The sequence below is a fragment of the Xiphophorus hellerii genome, chromosome 6 (assembly GCF_003331165.1).
Source record: "Xiphophorus hellerii strain 12219 chromosome 6, Xiphophorus_hellerii-4.1, whole genome shotgun sequence".
NCBI classification, from domain to species: Eukaryota; Metazoa; Chordata; class Actinopteri; order Cyprinodontiformes; family Poeciliidae; genus Xiphophorus; species Xiphophorus hellerii.
The window spans coordinates 15047830-15074519 of NC_045677.1; the positions used below are offsets into that span (position 1 = coordinate 15047830).

The 26690-nt window shown below is 37.9% G+C and overlaps 1 protein-coding gene across 7 annotated transcripts; it reads right to left on the reverse strand.

Moving 5' to 3' along the window:
* Positions 1 to 1134: 1134 nt before the first annotated feature.
* kif1ab (kinesin family member 1Ab) lies at positions 1135 to 26236 on the reverse strand. Of its 7 annotated transcripts, none has more exons than XM_032565386.1 (49): positions 25845 to 26236; positions 24685 to 24906; positions 21804 to 21877; positions 21487 to 21666; positions 21270 to 21338; positions 20813 to 20991; positions 20592 to 20703; positions 19917 to 19994; positions 19741 to 19806; positions 19629 to 19646; positions 19451 to 19529; positions 19283 to 19361; positions 18940 to 19082; positions 18731 to 18769; positions 17178 to 17308; positions 17006 to 17085; positions 16808 to 16883; positions 16135 to 16214; positions 15941 to 16047; positions 15761 to 15844; positions 15371 to 15551; positions 15187 to 15259; positions 14989 to 15079; positions 14737 to 14885; positions 14336 to 14514; positions 14008 to 14145; positions 13321 to 13439; positions 13153 to 13238; positions 12915 to 13050; positions 12462 to 12645; positions 12240 to 12330; positions 12014 to 12132; positions 11850 to 11905; positions 11075 to 11183; positions 10871 to 10937; positions 10670 to 10754; positions 10457 to 10562; positions 10168 to 10191; positions 9928 to 10042; positions 8844 to 8977; positions 8687 to 8748; positions 8418 to 8563; positions 7686 to 7874; positions 7520 to 7591; positions 6305 to 6414; positions 5972 to 6091; positions 5633 to 5825; positions 5399 to 5517; positions 1135 to 4348 (listed from the first exon to the last, which is right to left on the reverse strand). In XM_032565386.1, exons 2-49 carry the CDS (start codon positions 24788 to 24790, stop codon positions 4291 to 4293), a joined length of 5091 nt encoding a protein of 1696 aa, XP_032421277.1. In that variant the 5' UTR covers positions 24791 to 24906; positions 25845 to 26236; the 3' UTR covers positions 1135 to 4290. The 7 variants fall into 7 exon arrangements, with proteins under 7 accessions (XP_032421277.1, XP_032421275.1, XP_032421273.1 ...); XM_032565384.1 differs by having other exon boundaries at positions 7547 to 7591; positions 17178 to 17377; XM_032565382.1 differs by having other exon boundaries at positions 17178 to 17377.
* Between the last annotated feature and the right edge of the window lie 454 nt (positions 26237 to 26690).

Below are 26690 nucleotides of genomic sequence, written 5' to 3' on the forward strand. Positions count from 1 at the left end.
GTGTAACATTCACTGCTAGATAACATTTTGAAGGGTTACAAGAAATACTTTGAACTTGGAAAGCAAAGGTTTAAAAATTAACAGATGGATGGAGAATTTTGCACAGTACTCATTAAACAATGACTCAGTTACAGAGTTTAGTTACTCTTATCCTTTTTTCTCTCTTTCACTGCCATCATAATTCTTTTTTTTTCTATCACTTTAAACATTTTTTCTTTTAATAGATCCGACTTGCCAGCTGCTATAATTAAACTTATCCAAAAATGTGCTGCCACTGTCAAACAGCACAGTGTGTATATAGGACGTAGAGACAAACACAGGAAGAGAAATATGAGAGGCAAGGGCCTCTGCCTCTGTCTGAGGCCTCTTTGTATCAAGCCCGGTTTTCTTACCTCTGTTAATGGGACTTTAGTGTTACTGTGTTGCAGCAGAGAACATGGTGATAATGTAATCAATAATAGAAGTCCTGCACAGAGAAAGCCTCACAAAGGCTTAGCCCATGTGTCCACCTGGAAGAACAGCACATACCGTTATGCAACAGACATGAGAAGAGCCATTATCCATTAACAGGGTTCTGTCCACCCAAACACAATCATTTAGAGACGTTCAATGTTTACGACATTTTGTTTGACAACCTGAAAACAAAGAAAATTTTATATGTTTGTATTATATAAAAGTCACATTGTTTGGGACTAAGTGAAATACATTATATTGATTAATTACACTCTGACTGATCTTTTCAAGACTTTAGTTCTGTTAATTATAATGATTTTCTAATAAAAACACAGCCATATTAAAAATATTATACACCAGACCAATGAGCTTGATGTACCATAATCTGCTAAAAAGAGCTTCAGCACTTTTAATACAAATTAGGGAATTTTATATAATAAAAATGTAAGCCATTTTTTGACTGGGGACACATAAATGACATCTAAATAATTTTTTTTGTTATTTTAATAATCTTTCAGTATTCTTTTTGTTGGAGAATCAACTTTAAGTAAAAGGGATCTAATCCTAATCTGTGAGCAACTATAAAGATGAGATATTTTAGTTTCCTGATTCTGTACCTTCAACAAGCTTGAGCAATATAAACTCACAAAACTGATAAACACACGACACGCAAATTGTGCATAAGTTTCAACACTCATTTATTTATTTGTTTGCCTTATTTTATTTCTTTGACAATTGCCATTATGTGTTCACAGACATGAGAAAGAACCCCAGAACACTCAAAAGATAAACGTGAGCACTGTGTTTAGGCTGAGACCTGCTTCTGTCAAGTGACTCCGAGCAAGAGTAAAAATCCTGAACCATCCCCCACTTTTAACACGAAGACCTCATCCACACTGAGCAAACAGGTACAAAACAAACCCCTCATCACTATTCCTCACTCTGCCGGGACACTTGACAAAGCAGGAGACAATTTGATGAGACACAGAGGAAAAAAGGAGTTAATACCATCTGTGTGATAAGACCCAACACGGAAATCTCAATTTATATACAAGACAGAGCCAAGAGGAAGGTTTCCAGTTAATTGTTACAGGGATCATGAATGACAATACTTTACAAGCAGCACTTCGGGAGTGGAAAGCTGTTGTCATTAGCAAGCTGTAAGGCAGGAGAGAAGGACAAGATCCAATGAAGAAAAGAGGACCAGCATGCTTTGATCCTCAACTGTGACAGATAAAGCAAGCTAGATAATAAACAATCAACTCATATGTCATTTAAACAATTACTGCTTCAATCTCAGAACTTTTTACATGAAAGTCTTGCACTTTTTGGACTTGAAGCAAAGCAAACTGCCTGCTTGAAATATAAATGGTTGTTTGAACTGTGGCCGTGCTTTGTCTGTGGAAGCAAGGAGAGTTTTAATCTTTTTTTTTTATATTATGACCACAACAGAATTGAAATCAAATCGTGGTTTTCAATTAAAAATATATTAATAACAATAAAATTAATAAAGATGCATTGTGCACAAGTGCAAAACAGGTCTAACAAACATTCTGTCCATACAATTTTATTAAATAAAACTTCGCATCAGTTCCATCTATCACCAGATAACATGTAGAAAAACATACAGAATGATTATACCAAGATGTCCCAAATATTAAATGCCACACAGTATGTTTGTCCAGTGCCACCATGTGATATTATAAAACAGGCAGACAGCTTTCACAGTGTTAGGCTGCATTGCTCAACAGGTTGGTTGACCTGTGGCACACAGACTCACTTGTTTGCTGACTATAAGTCAAGTTTACCCACAATCTGGTCCTGGCAGGACAAAAGGAAACCAAGAACTACAATGAAATGGATGACTGGCTGGCTGACCAGAGCTTTATTCAGAAAGATGCTTTATTATGCTTTCCCTTACATATAAATCTGTCCTTCACTGACACAGTCAAAGTAATATTTTGGGCCATCTTGGTAAAATACAGGAAGGTATCGTCAGCAGTAAAGAATCACTGGACCTGAAGTTCATAGCTATACACAGCTAATCATACTGCCCCACATTCTGCCACAAGTCTCCATATACAATAGATTAAAAGTATGGAATCTATAATGTTGTTCAAAAGCTAACAAGTCTACCTATAAAAGCAAAACTTTTACAGTGCTTAGGGATTCTTTGATAATATTTACCCCCAAAACATTGACATAAATCATGAAAAAAGAAAGATTTTTTTTATCACTTGTAATTAACTTCAGCATCGCTATTTAAAGTTGAGAGGGAAGAAGTAGAGAGAATGGGGTGAAGAAAAGGAGGCACTACACGGTGCAACGCACTCTAAACCAATCAAAGGTCCAAGTTTTTACACCAAAGTATGTCATTTTAGTCTGTGTTGCAGCTCTAATTGAGAAAATAAGTGCTTTACTCAGTTTATGGATACTTATTTGTAGGTAAAATAGAAACTGGAAATCATGAGGTCAGTGTTCCCTAAAGAGGGAACCTCTGTGAGCATCAGCATGTGAACTTACCCATGTAAAAGGGCAAACTGAGTTATTTTTTTCTCTTATTACATATGAAGTTTTAATAAAAAGATAACGAGCTTGGAAATAAATAAAAAAAAACCTTAAAACATAAGAAAATCTTTGTTGCTTACTTATCTTCACAAGTGCCAAAACCACATTTTATGAAGTTTAGACTGTGATAATCTTTGTTCAGGGAAATGACAATCCTGATTTGGTTTATTATTTTCTTTGTAAGCCTCAGGGTGATATTTATCTTTAAATCAATTTTCTTTGCATTAGTAAATAAAAGTGAAATTTTCAACACAGAAAGTGCATTGTAAAGTAATGTACCGGCTGACACATACAAGCAATAGAATATGACACAGAACGGTGCTTTGGTTAAAAAAAAAAAACAGTAAAAAATGCATTAGTTCAATAAAGACTATAAAGTGCCATGCAACCAAACAGTGGTCTTGTCACAATTAAATAACAGTGCAGAAAATACAGTATACAATAGCTTGAAATAAACAAAGACATACCAAAATGCCAGGCAAGGACAAAAGTTATCTCTCCTTATAGTGAATTATTTTTGCCTTAGTTGAGCCAATGAATCCAGTTTTCACAAAACTATTTAATGAGACCACACAGGAAGAACATCCCCTCGTCCTTTCAGATACCTTCTCATGCTACTTTTGAGCTAAAATGATGAGGAACAGTAGTTTTCCTCTTTGCCATCTGATGTTTTTGCAGTGAAGAATTTCATGCTGCGTCAAGCAGATCCAAACTGAGGTATTTTACAGTAAATGTATGACGTATATGAAGCTATCATCCCCGCACTGTACACAGGTCTACGTAGAGAAGAATTCAGGCTGATGCTTTCCTTTTGCCTTTCTGATGCAGTAAGTGGTAAATGTCTGGTTTACTACAAGGACCTATTTTTAGTAATCATAAAAGAGGAACTGGCCACATATCTTTTTACAGGAAACGGGTAGTCTTACAGATAACCTATTCCTACAAGTACATTAAAACTACTCAGAACAAGCCCCAAACGTCCATCAGAAAAAAGTTAATAATCAGGTTTGCGTTGTTAGTTTTCCTTGTAAACTCTTCTAGAGGTCAAAAGGGAGCATATCATGCAAGGTTGGAGGAGGCGACTGCAAAAACAGACCAAGGTTGGGTTCTCAACAGAGTAATCGAGTTATTCTTGAGACAGGGCTGGTCACCATATGGTATCTATGGAAACATTTGCTGTAAGGTTTGTGTTTATTAGAGGAGGATGCTGACATGAGCTTTTGAGATTGTTTGTTCTTTTGCTGTTGTTCCTCAAGGCTGGTTCACCTGTTAGATCCGCTGAGCAGCCGGGAGCGACTGGACTGACTTTCTCCTGGAGAGCTTGGACCTAAATGAAGAAAGAAAGCAGAGTGGTACATTATGTGTATCACGTTGGCAAATTATGTTAAGGAATATTTCTACTGGTTAACATCCAATGAGTCCAAAGAAATGTTTATATGTTTTAATAAAAAATTAAAAAAATGTTAGTACTGACTAAAATGGACTTACGGTAACTTTCCATTTATTAAGGTTAATAAGGCAAAATATGCTACATACATTCATTTTTTTCTATAAGTCCATTGTCTTTAGCTTTGAGTTTAGTTCACGGAGCTAATGGGCCCAGAAAGAAAACCCAAACAGATTCTCTTTCTAGCTCACTTTGAGGGATTACAAGAGGACCAAGAGTCACATTCAGACATGCCCCAGGCTGCCAATCGTTTTTTGTTATTTTGTCCTAGTAGATTCAGGTTGCGCTAACATCAGCACCATACAGTGGATGTTGTTCCAGAAGCTATTTCGCTAATTTATGGCATCAATCTGTTGTTTAAAATACATTTGGAAGAAACAAAGAGAAGTACAAAGTTATTTAAAAGGAAATTGGATGGCAGGCTGTGAAAAAGTGAGAGAAAGCTAGACTTTCAGCAGATAACAAGAGTGTTAATCAGAGTACAGCAAAGTTTCTCCGATTGCATGGTCCTTCTCAAAACTATGCTGGTTTTGAAAATGCTGGTAGCCACTTAGAAATCTCAGGTTAAGATTAAGGTAAGGATCTACATTCTTTCAAGAATATGCAAACATAAATTTCTGTTTTTAAAATGCTAGCTATTTTAAATGTACTTAGCTCACTAATCACCACTAAAAGTTAGCTTGTCGTGGTAATTTACTTATAAATTTGTCCTAGTTTTAATATAATAGTAAAAGTCTACTGCACAGTAATTAAATAATTAAATAATAATCACCAATTGAGAATAATCAGGTCAAATCAAACCAAAATGATCTTATTGGTGCATTTCTAGAATTAACCGTTTTTGGAGTGATATACAGGAATCCTTTCAAAGAAATTGATAAAACTTTCCAGATGCTTTAATGGTAACTTTACTCTAGCACCAACACCTACCTGATGGTACCAGCTAACAGAGGGTTAAAGGCGTACAGCCAGTCATGCATCTCTTTGTCGTTGGCGGCCTGCAGCAGTATCCCACGATGCTCAGTGCACACCGCAAATGTGTTAGGAGTCTGCAGATGTAACATATGTTGTCAATGGCTACTTAAGTTCATTTTCTGTAACAGCTAAACTCTGTTGCAGAAGTAAGTATGTTTATTTCATACTTGAACAAACGTTGACACATACCCGCAGTAATGTCTGTTTATCTTCACTGTATTCCACTTTAGCTGAGGACAGGTTGATGACAGCCCTCTCCACATTGTCCCTCTCGCTGCGGTACAGGTAGACGTAGGGTCTGCGCACGACCACATAACGCCTCACCCAGCCACTGCTGTGGGGCTCCAAGAAATGCAGGTAGCCCTTCTTTGACACGATGGGGCTGAATGTACAAAGAAGAAAATCAATATGTGTCTATTTAGGGTTATCATGACTCACAATAGCAACTAAATATGCTTATTGTTTTAATAAACACAATTTGAATATTTTTCCCAGTGACACAGAATCGAAGCCTGATTGTTTGCCCACCTGACGCGAATCTCTTGTATGTCAGGAACAAAGGTGTATCCTCTCAGAGCTTTCTTTCTGTCCACTGGGCTGAACGGGTCCAGGTCCGGTGTCGATGCTCCTGAGCTCGGTTCAGTGAGCCTACATAAACAGCAAATTGAAAACCTAGCCTACCACCTCTAGATTGTTTTAAGAGCTGTCATAGCATATTTTAGTCTAGAATAACATCTAAAATAAATCATATGAAAAAAGACGTTTACAAAAATATATCATTTTATTAAATAAACCAACACTGAAGCAAAACTGTTACATTCCAAATTGTTGAAAAAGACGATCAGGATGGATTTTACTTACCGGATGTCAAAATGGCCATCGACCAATGAGGGGCAAGTAGAGGAGGGAGTAAGTGTGCTCAGGCCAGAGGAGGACGAGTCCCTCATGAGTGACGCAGTCATTTCTGAAAGCTAAAAATCGCCCACCCACACACACACGCAAACAGACACACACACACACGAGGGAAAACAAGGAATCGCAACAAAGGAGGGACAAATACAGATAGAGACAAAACATATCAGCAAACATTTAAACAAGGACAACAGAGACATGCATTCAGAGAACATCTAGATCAGTTGTTTTTTTTTGTCGCTTTTAAAAATGTACATAAGAACCACCACTGGAATGTGAATCTGTATATCTAAGAGCCCCGACTTTTAAGTATGCAGCTTTGTCATATTAGTATGTTAGTGGAGACCACAGAGTGTGTAAAGAGGAACGTTATTTATGGATTAAGTTAGGAGAACAGATATGGGGATGAATTAGAAAAAAAGTCACGAAGACATGGTTTTATGAAACCAGATTTAATCTTCAAATCTGACTCATCTCCTGTAAGGAGATTTCTGATCTGCACATTCAAGCATCTTTAACATCCCAAGACAGTAATGGCACTGTTCCAGTGGACTGCCTCGTTTATCCAGGTGACTCACGGATGTGGTTTGGCTAATGACAAAGTTAATCACAACCACATGCAAAGCGCCATGGTGTAAAAGTTCATGATAAAGTTTTTGCTTGAATCTCTGCTGGGAATGGGTTGCCTTATTTTTGTTTTCTGATGATGTTGAGAGCAAAGCAAAGCACATGGGTGTGGTAAGAACCCTGACCAAAAAATAAATAAATATAATTCACTATTAAACAAACTACATTGGCTTGATAAAACTGGTCACAGCAGAAGTCCAGTAATTTAACCGGGACGTCTCACATTATAATTTATGTTGTAAAACATGAGTTACTATACTTAATATGGCTCCTATCTCCACTAGACGCAAAATGTACTCCACGTTATTTTACTTCGCATTATAAAATGTTCCTTTAAGAGAGGTAAGTATATTAACTGTAGCTAAGTGAAGTGTTAAAATAAAGAATCGCTAAATATCGCTATAAAGGCAAGGATGGATGCATGGATGCAAATACATTAGCTGATAGTGATTGGACACTGACAGTTTTTAAAGCTTAAATATTTAGTAAAGATAAAAATCTAACGGGTCAGGTTAGAGGGCCTAGGCTGGGGCTCACCTTGCTTTCACTGGCACTGCTGCTCACCTGGCTGTACTCTCTGTTGAATGTGTGCATCAGCAGGCGCAGACACTGGGTAAAAGACAGTTGAAACACCATTTGTTAAGTAATAGGATGCATAAAAACCAAAGCAAAACAAGGGGCAAATATAAGCTATAGCAGTCACCTTAGCAGCTAGCTCCCTCTGCCTCTGGTTGGGGCTGTCAGGAGCGGGGCTGCTGCTCGGACTGCTGCTGAGGACGGGGCTCTTTGCAAAGTCACAAATGTCGCTGCTCTTGTAAAGTGCGTCCTGCCCTGCCTGGAGAGTTGCCTCGAGCTTTTCCCTCAGCAGGAGGTAATGCCTGGTTTTCTCCACCTACAACCAAAACACACACAAAAAAAGCTAATTGCAGGTGAATTTAAACAGTATTTAAAAAGCTGACTTGTAATCAACTGCTATTAACATATAAAGAAGCATTCTTTCGATATTTAAACATAGTTACTGGATTCATGGATTCAGTTTGTGTTTTTTATTTTCTTTGAATTGGTTCTTTATGAATATATTTAGTTGCACAATATATTAAGAAAGATAAATAAGGAAAGGGAACAGTTAATGAAATGTTATAATCATGTTAAAATCTACAAAATATAATAAGATGAGTGGGTTGTTCTACGGAGGATATTGCCACCAAAAATATTAGTTATTAAATTTGTATATGTAGCAAAATACTCCCTCTTTAAAATAAAATGTGCTCAATTTGTATAATTTTCTACTTCTAATTAAGCTTTTCAGTACAAGGTATGTACCAGTTAAACAGTCATAGAGTGTTAGAAAATACTAAATGTAATAGGATTAAAGAAATGTTAGAAATTTCCCACTTTGCTTTTTTAAATTTTCTTATTGTGTGTTATAACGGACCTCTTGCAGTAAGCTGAGCTTCTCCAGCTCCCACTGGTGGTCAAGGATGAGGCTGTCGCTGCGGGGTCTCCAACCCGCCAGGTTCTCCTCTCCTCGCACGTATGCCACAGAGGTGTCAAGAACACGCCTGCGACGACGCTGCATTCCTGACAAAGGGAATTGATAAAGAAGAGAATTTTAGTACTAAAAATGTTCAAAAAAACATCTGAGAAATATGTTGTTTTTTTTTCTTTTGCACGGATAACTTTCTAAATTTAATCCTTCAGCACCTGGACTTCCGTTGTCTGCAACGTGGCAGAGAGTGACCTCATAAACTCCGGTGACACGATTACTGAGAAGGAAAAAAGTCAGCATTTAAGACGTGATTCCCAGATGCCGTTTATGAGACCATCGGGTAACCTGGACTGTTTATCTGTGAATATGTACCTCTCTGAGGGCCTGAGGCAGCCGGTGCTGAAGAAGTTCCTGATGGATCGGGAGGCTGGAAGCTTTGTGTCACGGGAGTAAAACACCACGCAGAAATCTTTGGTGATAACTGTCGGCTGAGTGCAGTTCTCCATCTGGAGGAGTAGGATAATTAACAAAAAAATTAATGGGAACAAAAAAAAAAGTAACTACTAATAAACAAATGCTGCTAGCCTAGAAAACCAAAACCTGCTTTCACCTTAAAATAAATTGCTATGTATATGTGACAAAAGAATTCACTGCCAGCTCGCCATCTCTTGTAACAAGTAGGCATGGAAAATATGCCCCAACTTTAAAAACAGACACTGATATAGAGTAATGCTAAGAATAACACAACACAACCTATATCCCCTGCTTTTGCTGCACATTGCTGGACAGCTGGCTAAAAGAAGGCTACGACAACCTCTTGCTCTAGCTAGCTAATGTAACTTTAAATGTTTTAAAGTCTCAAAAACATGTGCATTCATTGTGTAGCAATTAATGGAGCCCAAGCCATTCCACTTATTGAAGGGCTAGTTCAGATTATTTGAAGGGAGTTTCTGTGAAGTTATTGGTGATAGCTCCAATAGCTGTAGTAAGAAAAACAATGCTATATCATAATGCTTTTTGGAAAAATTTAGTACATCCTGGTAAAAGTTAGTTAGGCATACACTATATTTTGTGTTCTTTATGAAGAGAATGTATAATTAATATTCTGCCCAAAACCTGATGCTTATAACAAACTACTACCAAACTTTGTGGGTGTTGATTCTATATCTTTTGTGAACAAAAGTCAAAATAACTACAAATTGCACTGGTTTCATTGTTATAAATGTAATAATTTATACATTATTTTATCAACAGTGAGAATTGTTCATTTTGTTTTCATAAAAATATTTGATTATATTATGCATTTTAGTTTAAAATATTTGAGTGATACTTCAATATTTTAACAAAAGATGATAATACAGAAATAATCAGTCTATGCCTCACAAAAACCAGCTAACTAAGTCTGCAACATTTTCTGAGTAGTTCAGAAAATGTTACTATAATGCTACTACTGTACCTCCAGGTAAGCTGAGAGAGTGATGTAGATCTTCTCTCCGTATGGAGTGACTCTGTTCAGAAGCAGAGAGTTGTGCATGGAGCTGTCCCATGCCGCCTCAAATCGATAGAAGGTCCTGAAGTAAGAAAACGATTCAACATGTAACTTAATGCTGCTTTAAACAACAATGCAATCCATTGTCAGCCTATTTTGTTATCAAAAGGAATATTTCTAAAAAACTTTAAAAATATATAATTATACCTATGATCAACGCCCAATGAAACGCTGCCATTAAAGAAAAAAAAGAGAAAATAGGGCATAAATTAAAAACTGTTTCGTTGCAGCTGTTAAGAGATAAAACTCAGCAAATTTGGCATATCAGCAAAAGCCACATGTTTATAACAATGCACAGTGTTATGTTGTCAAAGAAAAGAATAAAAAGCAGCCCATCTGTGTTGAAGAAATGTGTGGTTGAACATTAAAATACCAAATATGAATTTAAAAAAAAAACAATTGTTATGAGGGGAGGAAAAAAGCCTCAAAGTCATACTTGTCATCACGTTTTGGCCAGAAATATCCAGAGGAGAGAATGTTGAGGGAAAGGATGTTGGGGTCAATGATGGTCTCATCAGCCTCTGGTGTGTTTCGAATGCGACCTGTAATGACGAATCAGGATGAGACTCTTTGCTTTTAAACTTCTTTATTCTGATTTGTTTACCGAAGCCTTTTTAAATAAACTAATTTGAGCAGAGACACTACTCACCGATAACAAGCTCCTTCACCTCCTTCCACTCGATATCGTTTCCTGTTTCATGAGCAATGGTAACTCTGATCCTTCTCTGTATGCCCTGTGGAGTCAAAGAAAGATAGATGGTTGTCTCAGTTATGAAAGTCAACTTATAACTACAAAACCATGTATTTTTGAAGGTGAAAATATAAAGAAATATATAGAAATTGATCAAACCTGATGTAAAAGGAAAGTCCCATGGCACGGCATGCCGCCTCTGTGGTCAACAACAGCTGGGATGTAGCTGGAAACAGATAGAACAAAATCAACAAAATACATCTGAACAGTTGCATTTACCAGTGAACGATGCATTTTCTAGCTAATTCTTTATTTGACTTAAATTTCAGTGTTCAAGAGGCAGCATAAATAAACAGGACTCACTCTCCATTAGCCTCCAGCTCACAGATCTCAAAGAAGACCATGAGGTCATATTTGGCATGACAAGGTCCAGCAGTGGAGCGAGTCAGCGTGCTGAGCTTTGTGGCTGGCACTAAGAGAGATAAAAACAACCTCTTGTTGATACAAATGAACTAATAGCTGGTTTGAAACCAATGGCAGACTGCAACAAAACCAACAGGGCACAAATGGGCAAAGCTGTAAAATGACCAGTACCCAATCATTTATAACTTGCGGTTACTACAATATTACTACAGTTATCTTGAGTAATTCACTTACTTTTAAAATAAATGAGGGATGCTTTAAGTACATTATTCTTTTGTTGACAGATGACCAATTGTATTTTTTTGAAACATATAAAATATGAAAGGGTACATTGTAAAAAGGCTGAATTTTTTCCTAAATGAATTCACTAAAATTTCATCAAATTATACAAAAAAATAAAACTCGTCTCCATCAATACCAAGAAAAAGATCTTTAAAAATACAGGAAGTAAATTGGGTCATATATTCTGTTACTTGATACAATTCAATATTAGCTTTTTTGCATGTTTAAACTGGTGTCAAATGTTGTTGGGTTGGATGTCAATTCATAATCCCAGGCCTAAAATATAGGTGTTTGATATTTTTCCTCAAGTTGTACAAGATCTGAGACTCCAAGAGATTTTATGCTGCGTGTAAAATAGCTCATAATTAAAAAAATATGTTACTCCAGACAAATTAATGTTATATTATATTCTCTAAAGATAATTTCTACTGACCTGGTTTGGATAATGGCATCACCCGCGGAAACTGCCTCCTGGAGGGTCTCAGAGGACTGAAAGTAACAAAAAGAGGAAGCGACCTATCAAATGAACTGTATTCTCGCAGCGATATCACATCATGATTTGTAACTGTAGAAGTAGATGTCAAATACCCTCCAGACCTGATCAAATCTTTGCATAATGGAGGGAAAGGCTGTTTCTGATAGTGTCCGAACACCTCAAAGACGATGGGCTGAGTCTTAATGTACTCCAAGAATGACTTGGTCACTTCCACCTTGATCTAACAAAGAGAGGAAGTAAAATTCAAGTAGACTCGCAATACAGTGGCTCATTTTCAGAAGCACTAATCAGTTTAGTTTATGGGTCCCACCAATGTTGGCTGCTTACATTTTGTACATGATAGAATCCGAGCGGAGGCCCTCTGCCCGTGTTTTTCAGTGGCTCAGTTGAAAAAGCTTCATCGTGACGATGGATGAAGCTGAAAAAGTGAAACCACAGATATTTTTATAAAATCAAATACACACACAGTTATATGTATTATCAGTCATTGAAAACAGGAATTCATAGCTATTTTAGAAAAACATCCATTGAAGTCACCGTTAAACTCACTTAAACTGGCAGAAAATGTCGGCGTATTCTGCTGAGATGCTGGAGGCCTGAAGGACGGTGACTCTGAAGGTGAAGGTGCTGCCGATCTTCAGGTGTGACAGAGCTTTTTCTGGAGACAGCTCCAGTGGAAGGTCCAGACCCAGACCTAAACTCTTCACAGGGCTGTAAGGAGGCTCCTGAGTGGCTGCATGGTGCACAGATGCATATAATTAAAGTTCAAGAGGCCAATCTTGAGTTTGACTCTTACAAAGGTAGAAACACCAAAATGCTTTCACACTATTAGTCATTTTATCGTTAACCTTAATAAAATACCATTAATATCTGACTTTGTCACATTGGGAGTCTGGGAAAAATGTTAACATTTGAACAAAGTTTAAAAATGACATGCAAATGTATTGCTAATCTGCTGACAGTGAAAGAATTTTGGACAGACAAAATCTGCGGACAGCTCACCTGCACAGGTGTTGTTGTTAACCTCATCCGCTGAGATTCCTATCTCGACGTTTTGTCCTTCTCCCTCCACGATTCTGAGCTCCTCTTGGGAGGTGTTGGAATGTGGCAAACCTCCAGGACACGACTCACTCTGAAACTAAACCAAGGTAAAACTGATGTAGGTTTTCCCTTTTTTATATTTTGAACACTCACAGTCAAAAGCGTGCAGCATGTCAACATGGGAAATCATCACAAATACCTTCTCAAATTGGTTGTCTTCAAAGGAGATCTTGGCAGTGCCTGACTGCCTCACTCCAGATCCATAATCAGGGGCCTCCTCATCAGCTTCAAGACCAAACGCACCACAAGTTGAAAATCATTTCAGAAATATGTCGCTAATTTTGCTTACTACAAATTTTCTGTGTACCTGATATGGCCTGGACCGCCACCCTGAGGAAACCTTTGACCTCTCCCTTCTCACTGACGATGGCCACGCGGTGCACCAGAGGCACCGGATACAGCAGATTACTCAGGTACACGAAAGCCCTGAAGAGAGGAGTGATGACAGATTTTTGGTTCCACAAGTCTTTGTCAGAACAGCTGTTTTAATTTCTACTTCAATCGATTCATCGGATAAAGAAATGGGCAAATTCTTCATAGTTTTTATTTAAACACTTAAACCTTTCATATATAATATTAGAAATACATTAAAAGATACAGATAACACATCATTCAATTCCCTTTTTAAATATTTTATTACCTAAAATACTCAGCCCTTTCTGCTCGACTTAACATCAGCACAGTGTAGGTTTAATCTATTGACAATTGTTTTGATTAACCAATTAGCAATTGGATAGCAAAAGGTGCTTAACAGGAGGTTTTTTATTTTATATACATAAAAAATTGGATTCAGGTGAAGCTCTAACTATGTTGCTTGTGGTAGAACATATTTAGAGGCAAGGAAGAGTGTTTTATCTTAAATGCAAAATGTATATATTTGTTTGTACAGTCTTGGTGATTTTGATGATTATTTCAATAATCAATTTATCATGATTAATTGGATTAATAATTTCAGCCCTAATAGAGTAGAATCATTATTTGTAAGATAACTTACCTGCCAACCAGACGGAACCAGGGGAAGCGGTCGTAGAAGGGGTCCCCTCCGGTCAAGGCGTGGTCGCAGTCGTCCACAGTGCTGCTGGGCAGCTCTGCAGCTCTGTCATACATCTCTCTCATCAGGTCCAGCCTCTGCCTGCAGGGGGCAGCATAAATCATAAGAAATCAGCTTTTTGCTCAGTGATGTCACTTTTGGCAAACATTTTTGTTAGATGAAAAAAGAACGGCTTTAACTTCAGGAGCAGTTACTGTTAAAGAAGAATAAATGGGGAGGTTCCTGGCATAGAAATACTTATCAAACTGTTCTAATTACTATGTTTTACTACCTGAGCTTTTCCAAAGTCCAGTAATGCGTGGCTCCATTCTTCTGATCCTGCACTTCAACGGCTACTATTGTTCGAGGGAAAGGTCGCCTCTCTCGTTCCTTAGCCACACTGGGAGGCAGCAGGTCAGGTGGGAGCGGAGAGTAAAGAGTGTCTGTCAGCAGGACGAATTGGAACTGCACCTGTAAACATACAACGAAAGTGAACTCACAATTCACATATTGTCATATAGTTTCAGAAGCCCTGAGGAAACCTTTGACCTCTCCCTTCTCACTGACGATGGCCATAAATTAGCCCCTGAACTCAAACTCTGGCCATGGATGATGTGCAGGCAAATTTTACTTAAGACACTAAGAAGTGTGAAAAAAATATGGCACAGTTACACAAAATGATGAATAACAAACCTTTTTCTTTAGTTCCACACTAATAGCATTTGCCTCTTTGAGGAAGATGGCATTTCCCCAGAGCAGATCCCTGAGGGAGGTGAACTGGTAGAACCGCCACTTTCTGAAAGCCCAGAGTGCCAGTTCAGTTTCACGCAACGTCCACGGCACTGTAGACAAATACAAAAAAAACAAGGATCAACTTTGATCAAAAAACGCCTGACACTGGGGTGACTATGTTGTGAGTCTAGCTGTATCTGAAAACATCATCACCTTCCTCCTCAGGCTCCTCCTCTTCCTCAGGTGACTCCAGGTACCGAGAGTCTACTTGTTTCTGAAGGGCCTCCAGTTTACTCTCATAGTCCTAGAAGGCACCATGAAATGTGTTTGATCATTTACCTTGTTAGAACACTGAACAAGGCAGAATCTGGAATCAAGAGGAAGTTTTTGTTGATCAGAGTTTTTACCCACCAGCCTCTGCTGCTCAAGCAGGTTACTGGCTTCTTCTCTTTCTTTGCGGTATTGGTCTTCAAGCTCCTGAAGCCTTGAGGATTCAATTCCAGAGAGAGACTTATGAAATGAAATGTAAGGATTTGCTACAAAGTACTGCACAAAACAAACAATGTTGCAGCAACAGATGATCATTCAAACTCACCTCTGCTCCATCTCCTGCTTCATGTCTATGCCTTGCTTCTCAAGCAGCTCCCTCTGAGCGAAGGCCCAGTCCACGGGCTCCACCGGTGTCTCCGCACATGGTGTTCTCTCCCGCTCCAGGCGGGCCTGCTCCGGGTCGTTGAAGCGAAACACGTGGCTTTTACCCATGATGATGCGGTTCCCTTGAAAAGAAATTCACATTAATGCGTGAAATTTCCAACATCTAAAACAAATTTATTACTGTCTTCACAGGAACTGTAGGATTTCATCACTCCAAATTTTTAATCCCACCAGCAATTTTCAAGTAAGGTAACAGAAATGACTTACTAACTGGTCATTTTTAATTGTTTTGGTCATTATTTTATTCACAATAATAAGATTGGATTCTCACCAGATCGCAAAACAGTGGGCGAGGTCACTCTCTTCCCATTGACATATGTCTCTGACCCCTCACATGGCTCAAGGATGACACATCCTGGTCCAGAAAAGAATTAATATCATCCACTTTAATAAAACAGCTGAAATATATAATTTGATTAAGCATTTTCGTACAGGGATATTAGGTTTTTACCTTCTCCCTGCGGGCCTGTTGTACTGCTGAAGGTACAGTGCTCATCTTTAATGAAGTGGCCGCTAAGAACGATGTCTTGTCGAGTTTTGGCGTTTTCGCGACCAACCCTGAAGGAGGGTAAAGTCATTAAAAATGTGAAAACTGCTACAAACAGAGCTAATTCAATGTAAGAATGGGTATGCATGAAGTTTTACTTGGTAATGCCATCTTTGATGTAGTAGAGCAGACACTCAGACATTAGCGGATCCTCGTTGAGGTTCACCAGATGAGGGGTCTGCAACAGAGCCACGTTTGAGCGTCAACAGATTTTATACGTTTTGCAAGATGTTTTCAATCCTCCTTTCTCTGTCTTCAGAGAAAGACCCAATAATGGCTTATTCTTAGTTTTCAAGAAAAAAAAAATCTCTTCCAGAGGTTTATTACAAGGTCACAAAATACGGAATTGTAAATGGGACATGTCTGTGGTTTTGGTTAAAGTATCCAATCAACATTTTAATTTCTAAAAATCAAAATTTTCTGACAATTATTTTTAGATTAGGATTTAAAAAGCTAACCCTATTACATCAAAACCATTATTTTTAAGCGTACAAGTATTTCTGTGATATTTACCACTTTAACAGTTAATGTTTTCCTTTCATAAGATAAATTTTTAAGATATTAACTACATATACAATTAATATAATTTTCTTGCCTGCTAAATAATCATACTCAAATGAAATGAAATTGTTTTTCTTAGTGTGAGATTATTCTGCTGCAAAATGAAATTAAAAGCTTTTAAACAGTTTTACACAGTTGCCATTAAGTATAAAGGGCACTATTTATATGCTGCATTGAGATTTTATTAGTTACCTTTGACAAATATCTTACCTTCTTGGGAGAAAAGACACCAACAGTTCCCCCATCTTCTCTCATAGCAACACCCATCTCAGCCAGCAGAGCCTCTCTGCAGCAAGCAAACAAATTTTAAACTATTAAAATGAGTTTCAAATGGTATTACAATACATTTATTACAGAGGCTTGTTGGATGTTGGGAGGATAAGCTTACAGCTAATATTTCAGACAAACCTCTCCATGCGAATTGCCTCAGTACGACGCAGCTTCTCTTCCCAAGTCTCATTAAGCTCTGCAATGATTTTCTCTGTTTCCTGAATGTAAAAGAAAAACGATTTACTATGAAAATAGTCTAAACAGACATAATTCCAACTCTCTATTTTAGTTTTGTTTTCAACCCATATACCTTGAGCCTTTCGATGGCCTCCTCGCTGGCCGGGCTGAAGATGCGGTCGTGAAGGTTACTGATGGAGCCGGCCCGGCTGGACAGGACAGAGAGCGAGGGGGAGGGACTCATTCCTGTCATGGCGTTGGTCACTGTGGAGAGATCACCCCTTTGATTGACAGCCTGGCGATTGTTCACAAAGTTCTTGTAATCGCACAGATCTGTCAGAGAGAGAGGCGGTGCATGGAAGAGCACGAGGAAAAACAAACAAGAACGGGACAGAAGGTGGGAGCGAGTGCCAGATGTTTGAGGAATGAGAGGGACACGCAGAGACAAAATAAGGGACCAATAGGAAGGAGTACAAAAAAAGAGAGAGAAGAGCTCAAATAACTGACCCAAGAAGCAAAGCTGTTTTGCTTATCAAAGCCGTTCCAGATATTGAGAAAAGTTCAACTCAATGTCAAAATGTCAAAGAAACTGAATGTGAAATAAATTGAATATACACAGTCAACAAGCTGACAAGCACTGACAAACATAAACAAAAACCATACAGTCATATGTTTTCAATGCATACAGATCAAATGCATATGATATATAAACCAAAAATTGTTCGTTCAAGCTTTTCATTGAAGCTTTTCTAAAGCATGGCTCCTGAATTTGCAAGTCTCTTCACTTCTAAGATCTTCACAGGATGCAGATCTAGTCAACCAACACATCATCTTTCCATTCGGTGAAAAATGGTGGAAAAAGCCTTAGAAGGCCTTTTTAAGCTCTAGCACTCTTGGTTAGTATCTGTTACTGCAAACACCTACCAGGACACACTGAAATCTCAAAATCTGAGGATGAGCTGATCTCCAAATGTTAATCTTTTAACATAAAAAAAATGTAATTAGTTTGTCATTTCGCTTTTGTTGGAATTTAGACTGACAGAGGAAAGCATCACGGAAATGATTGACCATACTAATAGATTTGATTACTGTACTTAGATTACTTTCTCAAGTTAAAATTATTAACTGTGATGTATTATTGGAGATTTTTATGAAATAGACCAACACCAGGTTGTGCATAATTCTGAAGTGCAAAGAAATTGATTAAATATCAGGAAAAAAATAGTGAGCATTTGATTTTTTTACAGTCCTGCTAATGGTCTAATTATTTTTTAGAATTAAAACTTCAATGTCATGCTTTCAGGGCATCTTCTTTCCTGTGCCTGTATTCAAAGTAACAGACAAGTTTAACCAAGAGGTCCCAAAGCATCGCATGCCTTAGTAAAGACATGCATAAATAGCTGGTCAGGGGTCATGTTGCTCAATGTTATGACGTCTCCTATTGGGAAAAAAAAAATTTGGAAAAAAATGGAGGCCATTTTGCAAAATTTCTGAGAACAAACATTACAACAACAAGATGTAAATTTTACAGTTGCTCTGAATGAACTTTATTTGTTTGGTGTCTTGTGTGACGTCGCAAATACTTTCTTGGGATTGTAAGTTTTGTCTCTGGAGTGGCAGAATAGGAGACTTTTTTTAAAAATGTCATTTAGATGCAAAGCGCAGGCTTGCTAAAGTTAAACACACATTTCAAACCAGTGATGGCAGGAAGGGTGCCTCGATACGCTGACAGGACAGAGGAGAAGAGAGACTGCGTGTCAAAAACAGCCACGTTCCAACTTAATCCCCGGTGTTCAGTGAATAGAGGGAGACAAAAGCCCCGCACAGAGGCGCCCAGCTCAAAGTATGTGCATTTTCTATAATCGTATTTTAGTGTTTCCGTGTGTGAGACTCACTCTCAATGATGTCTCCCAGGCCCTGTGCATACAGCAGGTCTTTGAGGCGAGCAACCTCCTCTTTCAGCTCGCGGACCAGGCGGTTGTTGGGATCCTCGTTGATCACGGCGTTGCAGCGGATCTGTTTGGCACGATCAGCATACCTGACAGAACAGAGGCCATCAACACCACTGAACTTTGTTCAACTTAGACCTTAGCTATGGATCACATATACAATAACAGTTAGCCAAAATCCTGAGCAGATGACAGGTAAAGCTACAATTTTAATTTCAGCAAATCAGGTTTAGGTTTGGGTTGCAACTTTGTTATCAGTCAAAATGAGGTTCTATCAAGTTTTCCTCACCGAAGAGTACTTAGAGTTTCATCATAATTAATATCTGCAGGACTGAGAGCTGCCACCATGGCTGTGCGAGAGTTTCCTCCTGAAACAAAAATATGATGAAGTTGTATTAACACAGAAAATGAATGTACTCTGACAAAAATAAATTAAGGAATATTTTTGTTTGCATACCTAAGTTCTCCCTCAGGAGCCAAGTCAGAACTGAATCTCTGTAAGGAATAAAACTCTCCACTTTCTTCTTTTTCTTGTTCTGTTTAGAAAACAAAATATTTGTTGTGGTTTACTATAAGGAATAACTTTTTTTTTTACTTTATTATGAAACACATATTTACTTAGTGAAACAACAAACCTTATTTGGAGCAGAGTCCTATGAATTTAAAAGGAGACATAAGTAAGTTTTATTTGAACAAAAGAAAACAATAAACCAGCAACAAAATGTTAGGATCATGTAGGAATCTCACCAGTTCAGCTAAAGCAGAAATGACTTTTCCAAGTGTGGTAAGAGATTTATTTATGTTTGCACCTTCCTACAAAAAACACACAAGCAGGAATGAGCATTTTAGACACTTGAAGTACTTTCTGTAGTTTCTTCTAAGTCCTGCATAAAAAATCGTTATTAAAAACAACATCCTCCCACCTTCAGTCGTGTCCCTTTAGCTCCAGTTGAATCAGCTCTCTCACTGCCGGCCAAGTCTACCAGACTTATCTTGCTGACCTATCAAATAATCAAATACAATCAAAAGACAATTAAAAATGTTGGAAGAAAACTGCTCATCGTACATGGATGATCCTTGTGGTATCCCCAAGGCGTTAGTACTACATGCAAAGTTATTCGTTAAATACAAAAATAATGTTTGCAATGTGACATATTACATATTAAAGATTACACTATTTGCAAATGACAAACATCTTTTTTTGTTGTCGTTTGTTAGGGGGAATTCAATAGATTGACTGGATACAACTTTAGAAATGCACAACAATTTAAACTTGATTTGAAAGAAATGACCTATCCTTGATTTTAAGTCAAATTGAAATTATGTTGTGCAGGCAAAATAAAAGGAATTTAGAGCTGAAGAGATACCATTCATTGATATACATATTTGTTGGTGTAATTATTGCAAAACAATCTGGAAATATTGTACAAAAATAAAATGTGCACAAAATAAAGTTCCGAGAACTACTATAGGACTATGAAATACACACATTTGTACATGTGTTGACTGATTTACTGTTTTTGCAGAGGTTTCTGGCTGACATTAATGCATTTACACTTTGATGAGTTGCAGAACATGGCAAGATTCTGGGTCTAAACCTTTTCTGAAGTGTTGTCTGTCTCCATGTCATGTTTCTTCTGTGTGAAGATGATGTTAAATACAGCATGAGAGCGACTGCTGGTCTCATTCATGTTGGTGGCAGCCACAGTCCTGAAAAAGGGAGATTGTTGATGGTATTTCTGTCACTTTTATGGATCCATCAGCTGTTTAGCACTAAATGTGGTAACAACTGGCAATGACTCAGCCTCCATGTCGTTACCTGGCCTTGTTTCCAGAATCCATCAGGTCCTGAATGTCATTGTACGAAGTCACTGCTAACTTAGACAGATCTTCGACGTACGGTCCTAACAGTGGGTGCTCTCGCACACGCAGGTTTCCTTTGTTCTTGGGGTTCAGCAGGTCACGCACACGCTCACAGTAAATCTCCATGTAGCTTACCTAAGAGCAGAGGAAAGGAGAAACTATGAAATGCAATTTGTTCTTGACAAATCATGCCAGTAATTTAGCAATGTATTTCACTTTTCTCCCCTTGAATGAATCTAAAAGAAAATACTTCTAGACACACCCTGTGTATAAGGGCATTGGCACAATAGTTTGATTTCATTTCCAGTTTTGCTTCATTAAAACTAAAGTGTAATGGTTTACAAACTGGCAAAAGTTTTAGGTCTGGTAATTAATAAATAAAAGGAATTTATTAAGGGTTTGGCATCACTCACCTCCACAGAGTAAGACATGCTGTTGTCATTGTTGCTGTCATTGATCTTAGTGAAAAGGTCCTCACAAAGCTAGAAGACAGAGAAGCAAAGTGTGTCAATACAAAGCTCCTTTACGTTTCCAAGGCCCAATCAAATGACAGAGCTGAATCCTAATTATTGTGGTTTACCACCCATGAACTTGGGTTGTATAATCAGCTATAAATGTACTCCTAATCACCAGAGGTATAATCCCCTGCTGGTCTTGTTCCTGTCGTCCCATCATGGTGTAGCTTTTGCCAGCTCCTGTCTGTCCATATGCAAATATGCACACATTGTAGCCTTCAAAGGCGTGGAGCAGCATCTCCTCTCCGATGTCCTTGTACACCTGCATCTGAGACGCATAGTTGATGTCCTCAGGCTGCCGACAAAATGGAGACAGAGGAAATCAAGAAAGCAGACAAGTCAAAAAGCTGTTGATATATTTTTTTTAACTGATATGTTTTCATTTCACTGCTGCAGATGGATTTATACGGTGGAAGCAGTGAAATAACTCACCGTAGTGTGTGACCAGTATGAGAAGTCAAAGTTGAAGCTCTTGTTTTCTTTTGGCTGTTTTGGGTTCAGGATAGCTAAAAAAAAAAAAAAAACAGCAATGCAACTTAGTAAGAAGCAGGCAGATAGGTTTAAATTTCTTTCATTTATCAAAAATTTTACTTTACATAAGCAGTATAATGAAAAAGTTAAATAAATTCAAGTAAAACTGATTATAAATCTACTTCTAATAAAACAAATCAGTTCTCTTTCACAATCGTTGTGCTCTTACCTCTAATATACACTTCTAAAAATTCCTTGCTCACATGACATGATGTTATTATTTTGGGTTTTAATACTCAAACATAATCTTTACATCACTCACGTGGCCCCAAAAATACAAATATCCAACCCAGGTCTATTTTATCCATAGTTCACCAGTGAAAGGTTAATAAATACAAGAAAAATATAAAATTCACCAGAAGAAAAAACAAGTCTATTTCTATCACAAAACTGCAAAAGCAAAGATTTTGTATGAGTTTTATCTGCCTTGTAATTAAAATATAAATTTAAGTTGTTGGTTCTCTATTTATTTTTGCATAAAATCTCAAGCAGGCACAGTATGTTCACTTCATTTTGTTAGAAGAGAGAGGGTGAATCATGAACTGAGGTGCTCTTTTGTCAGTGAACTGAATCCACTGTAACACACTCTATGGGGAAGCTTAATATAGCACAAACACTGCCCCCAAAAACTGTGCACTCAGCTGAAAGAGGCACAATGCTGATGATAAACGTTAGGGAGGACATGGCTGTAAGCACTTGTATTATAAAAAGGGCAAATTTCGGAGCTAGCTGTAGTGAGCATCAGAATCGTCTGGCTTTAATGAGGCAAATCAAAGCCTCCAAAAAGCCACAAAAGGCTGAGGCTCTCCTTCTTTCACACACACATTTTAGATAAGCTGATTGTTGACCTGACCAGAACAACAAGGCCCTTTTTTTCCCCCCAATCCTGGCAGCATGCGTGATGAGAGCAGAGAAATGTTGCTACCACTGCATCCTACACACACAGTGTCGCGCCTCAGGACTGACTGAAGCTTTTGTTTGTTTCTGCAGCTGCCAAGATGGTCCCAACCTCGCTGCCCTGTGATATGTCTGTAGCTGCAGCGCAGAGCTGCCTACAAGACAAACAGCTGAGGTGAAATGTTTGACTGAACTCAATGTAGGTCAGAGGAATATCATCAAGTCAGCAAGAGAGCATCACCAATTGTCTCGGATTTTGTGAACTGAAGTCATTAGTGATATCAGACTAATCAATCAATAAATGTACTTCTTGTTACATTTCTGAATCACGCAATCTGTAAGTATTCACAGTACTAGATAGGAGTGTTTAATTTTGTTCTGATTTTATGTTCTGGTTACAATTAAATGATTTATATCATCCAACAAATTCAAATATCAAATAAAGATTTAGATCAGAGTGTGATATGTTGATTTTTGAGATTTTTCAGCCTACTTCATGTTTTCAGACATTTTCTTTGTAGGTGACTTCTAGAGTGTTCATATCTGACATTAATCAGGCTTGGGTGTGACTAGTGAAAATAAACTGAACTTTTGTTTGTTAGAGTTAATGATTTGGTAAAGGGAGGTTGTTACTTTCTGACAGAAGGCCTTGGTTTACATTTTTCTATTATGTTAAAATTTGGTCTGATGTTAAAATTTGTTACATGATCAGAAAAATTTGACAGAAAAGCAAAAACAGAAAAAATCTTTACGTAGCCAACACTTTTTCTCACAGCACTTTCTTTATATAGACATGACCAGGACTAGGGTTAGCAGATTGAAAAAAAAAATACATTAATACTGCTCGTTTCAATAGTTAGTCTGCAAGTTATATGTACTAAAACACTTTGACATAATCTATTTATGGACATTTGTAACATAAAACTGCAACTGTAACCCTTGGGACATTTTAACATTACATTAACATTTACTAATGGGAGATGAAGTGTATGTTTATGACTGAATGATACTGAGTTCAATCAAATTATGTTTTAATTAATAATATATATGTTGGTTTAAGTACAAATATTTATCCAACTTCAGACTGTAAGAATTTTTAAATATCATATTAATAAACACACCAGACATTTCCACTATTGGGCTTCATCTTTGATTACCAAATATGAAAACAAAACAGTTTGGAAAAATAGTACAACTTGTATGTCTAAAACCGTCCTTAAGACATACAAACTTAAAGGGAGAATGCCTATTGTTTTTATCCCGACTGTACATTTAATTAATTATGTCTCATTTCTTGATGTTTTTGCATAAACACCAATTTGTCTAAGGTAAAAATCATTATGGTATGGACAAAGTGGTAACTGAAGACCAGGTCAAAGACTGCGATCCAGTTCATTGGGTTAGAGAAAAAACTTGAAGGAGCTTCATAATTCCTCACAAGCTGCCATTCTGCCATTTTGAATCAGAATTCACTAATCCTCTTCCACAGGAACAAAATAAGAAATAATGAGATGGACTAAGATCAGAATAAGATATTTCTCTTAAAAACTTTAGTCTGCTACCTGATAACCAGTTAACTTTAACTCAGGTATTGCATGCTTAGTCAAACCGTTAGCTCATCTGTTTTGATCAATTAATCCAGGTTCAGTCAACTTTTGAACGAACATTAGATTTGCAAAATAAACTATGTTTAGTTGCTGGGTTTTCTTTTCAGTTCAACAATTATTATAGTATACAAGTTATTGGGAATAATGATTATCCTCCATGTTTCATTGACGTTAAAATAAATTATACAGATCAGTAAATATGGAGCTAAGTTAAACTGAAACACGCAGAAATGTACTTTTTATTGAAAAGTCTTCATATCAAATGACGTTACACTTACTCGTGGTGTTCCCTGACATCTGAATGATGCATTTGCTGTCCTTTCCAATCTCCCTGGAGTTAAAGGGTCGGACCCTCACCGCCACCTTCACTGAAGCCCCCGCCATCTCTCTGGTGGGCTTGTGTGTGTGTGTGTGTGTGTGTGTGTGGTGTGTGTGTGTGTGTGTGTGTGTGTCAACAGAAGAGCTGGAGATCTGTTTGGCTATAGACACACACCAGGCACCTGTACAGGTACAAAATAACAGGAACAGTGTTATTTCTGGAAAATATAAATATCAAGCTGTTAAAAAATATTAACAGGTGGCTGGGATTGAATTGCATAAGTGAGAAGAAAGCTCTGTTAGCCACAAATTGCTAACTGACACATGATTCTCCACTGTTAGGCAGCCAGATAATCCCCACTGGAACAGAAATGCACAGATTCTAAAACACTCTGCCTAAATGGCCGGGTCATTATTTGGCTCAACAGCATCATCTCTGCTGTAGTACAATAAAATGGCTGCTTCTTTGGGCTACATCCCCACCAAGACTCAGGCCCTTGTTATGGAACTGTACCATTAAAAGTGGTTTCACATCCCAAAATACATCCTTAACATTTCCTTATCTTTGACTATTATCATTATTTACACATTTTTGTGGCCTCCCCCCTCCCCTTTACAGCAAATGTTGAACAATATATTTTAAGCTATCGTCAGCCGATCAAAAATTAAAACAAAAAAGGTGACAAAAAAAAAAAAACTATAGGACGCTATAATGTTACATATCTGATCTTTTGAGAGCATTGTTTATTAGAAAAATGAGAAAATCTGTCCATGTAAATATCGTCTCCTCCATCTTGCTTTGCCGCACCTCAGAGACAGGCCGCGTAAACATGGAAACAGCTCAGACACCAAATTATCCGGCACTGCGTCAGAAAGGAGGTCACATCATTATAGAGGCGTTACATGTATATTATTTTTTTATTGTTAATCTAATATGGGTTGATGTCATATTTATATTGGCGTTAGTCGTTTAAAAGGCCTACCATCCTGACGCAGCGTCTCGTATATAAAAAGCTCGCGAAATCGTCAATATTCACAAACACAGAAGTGGGGGAGAAAAAAAAACATCACGATGAGCTCTAATAACAAATATAAAGCTATAATGAGGACAGTGGTTTACCTCAGCAACTCCGTCTCGACAAAAACACACAGGATGAATCCATCCAAAAAGGCGTCGAGTTCCTCCGGTGGCTCTTTCTTGAATTTCGTCTGTGGTCCGTGTTTTCTCTCAGTCTTCGGTAACCTACAGCATCACTTCCCTCAGCGCATCCATACATGGAGAATCCGCCGAGGAAACGGGGAGAGGGGAGTCTGCCTCAGCCTCAGCAGCAGTAGCGGTCCCGGGTGGGCTGAACACAGCGGTGCGTCAGACAGAGAGACAGGAGTGGGAGACAAGGGTGGGGAGGAGGAGGAAAAAGCGGATCCAAATGCATAAACAGGAGGATGGAGTGCGCCGTCACTCCGTTGCTCTGATGGTGCTGAAAATGGCGGAGCAGCTGTGCCAGGGATGCTGGGAGGGGCTGATGAGATCAGCATCAGCATCATCAGCGAGCAAAGAGAGAGGAGGGGGAATGAACCACCACAGATTTCATTCCCTTCGCATACAAAGCTGCTCCATCTCACTATGTATCTGTAGGTAATTTTATTCTACATGTGGAGGTTTTGTCTTTTGTTGTCAAAAAGAATTCACCGGAACTACAGTGCTGAGAAAAACCATTTATACCCCAACATATTCTTTTTTTTAACGCTTTTACATGTTTCAGATCATCAAACAAATTTAAATATCAGACTAATTTAGCCTGATTAAATACAAAACAAAGTCTGTTTTAAAATTATGACCAAATCCAGACCAACCTATAGCGCTATGAGGTAATTAAGGTGCGTTCAAGCCGTAACATATCAGCTGCTATCAATAATTTTCGATAACTGACGATGAGAAATTCTTGTCTTTGCAGAATTGTTTAAA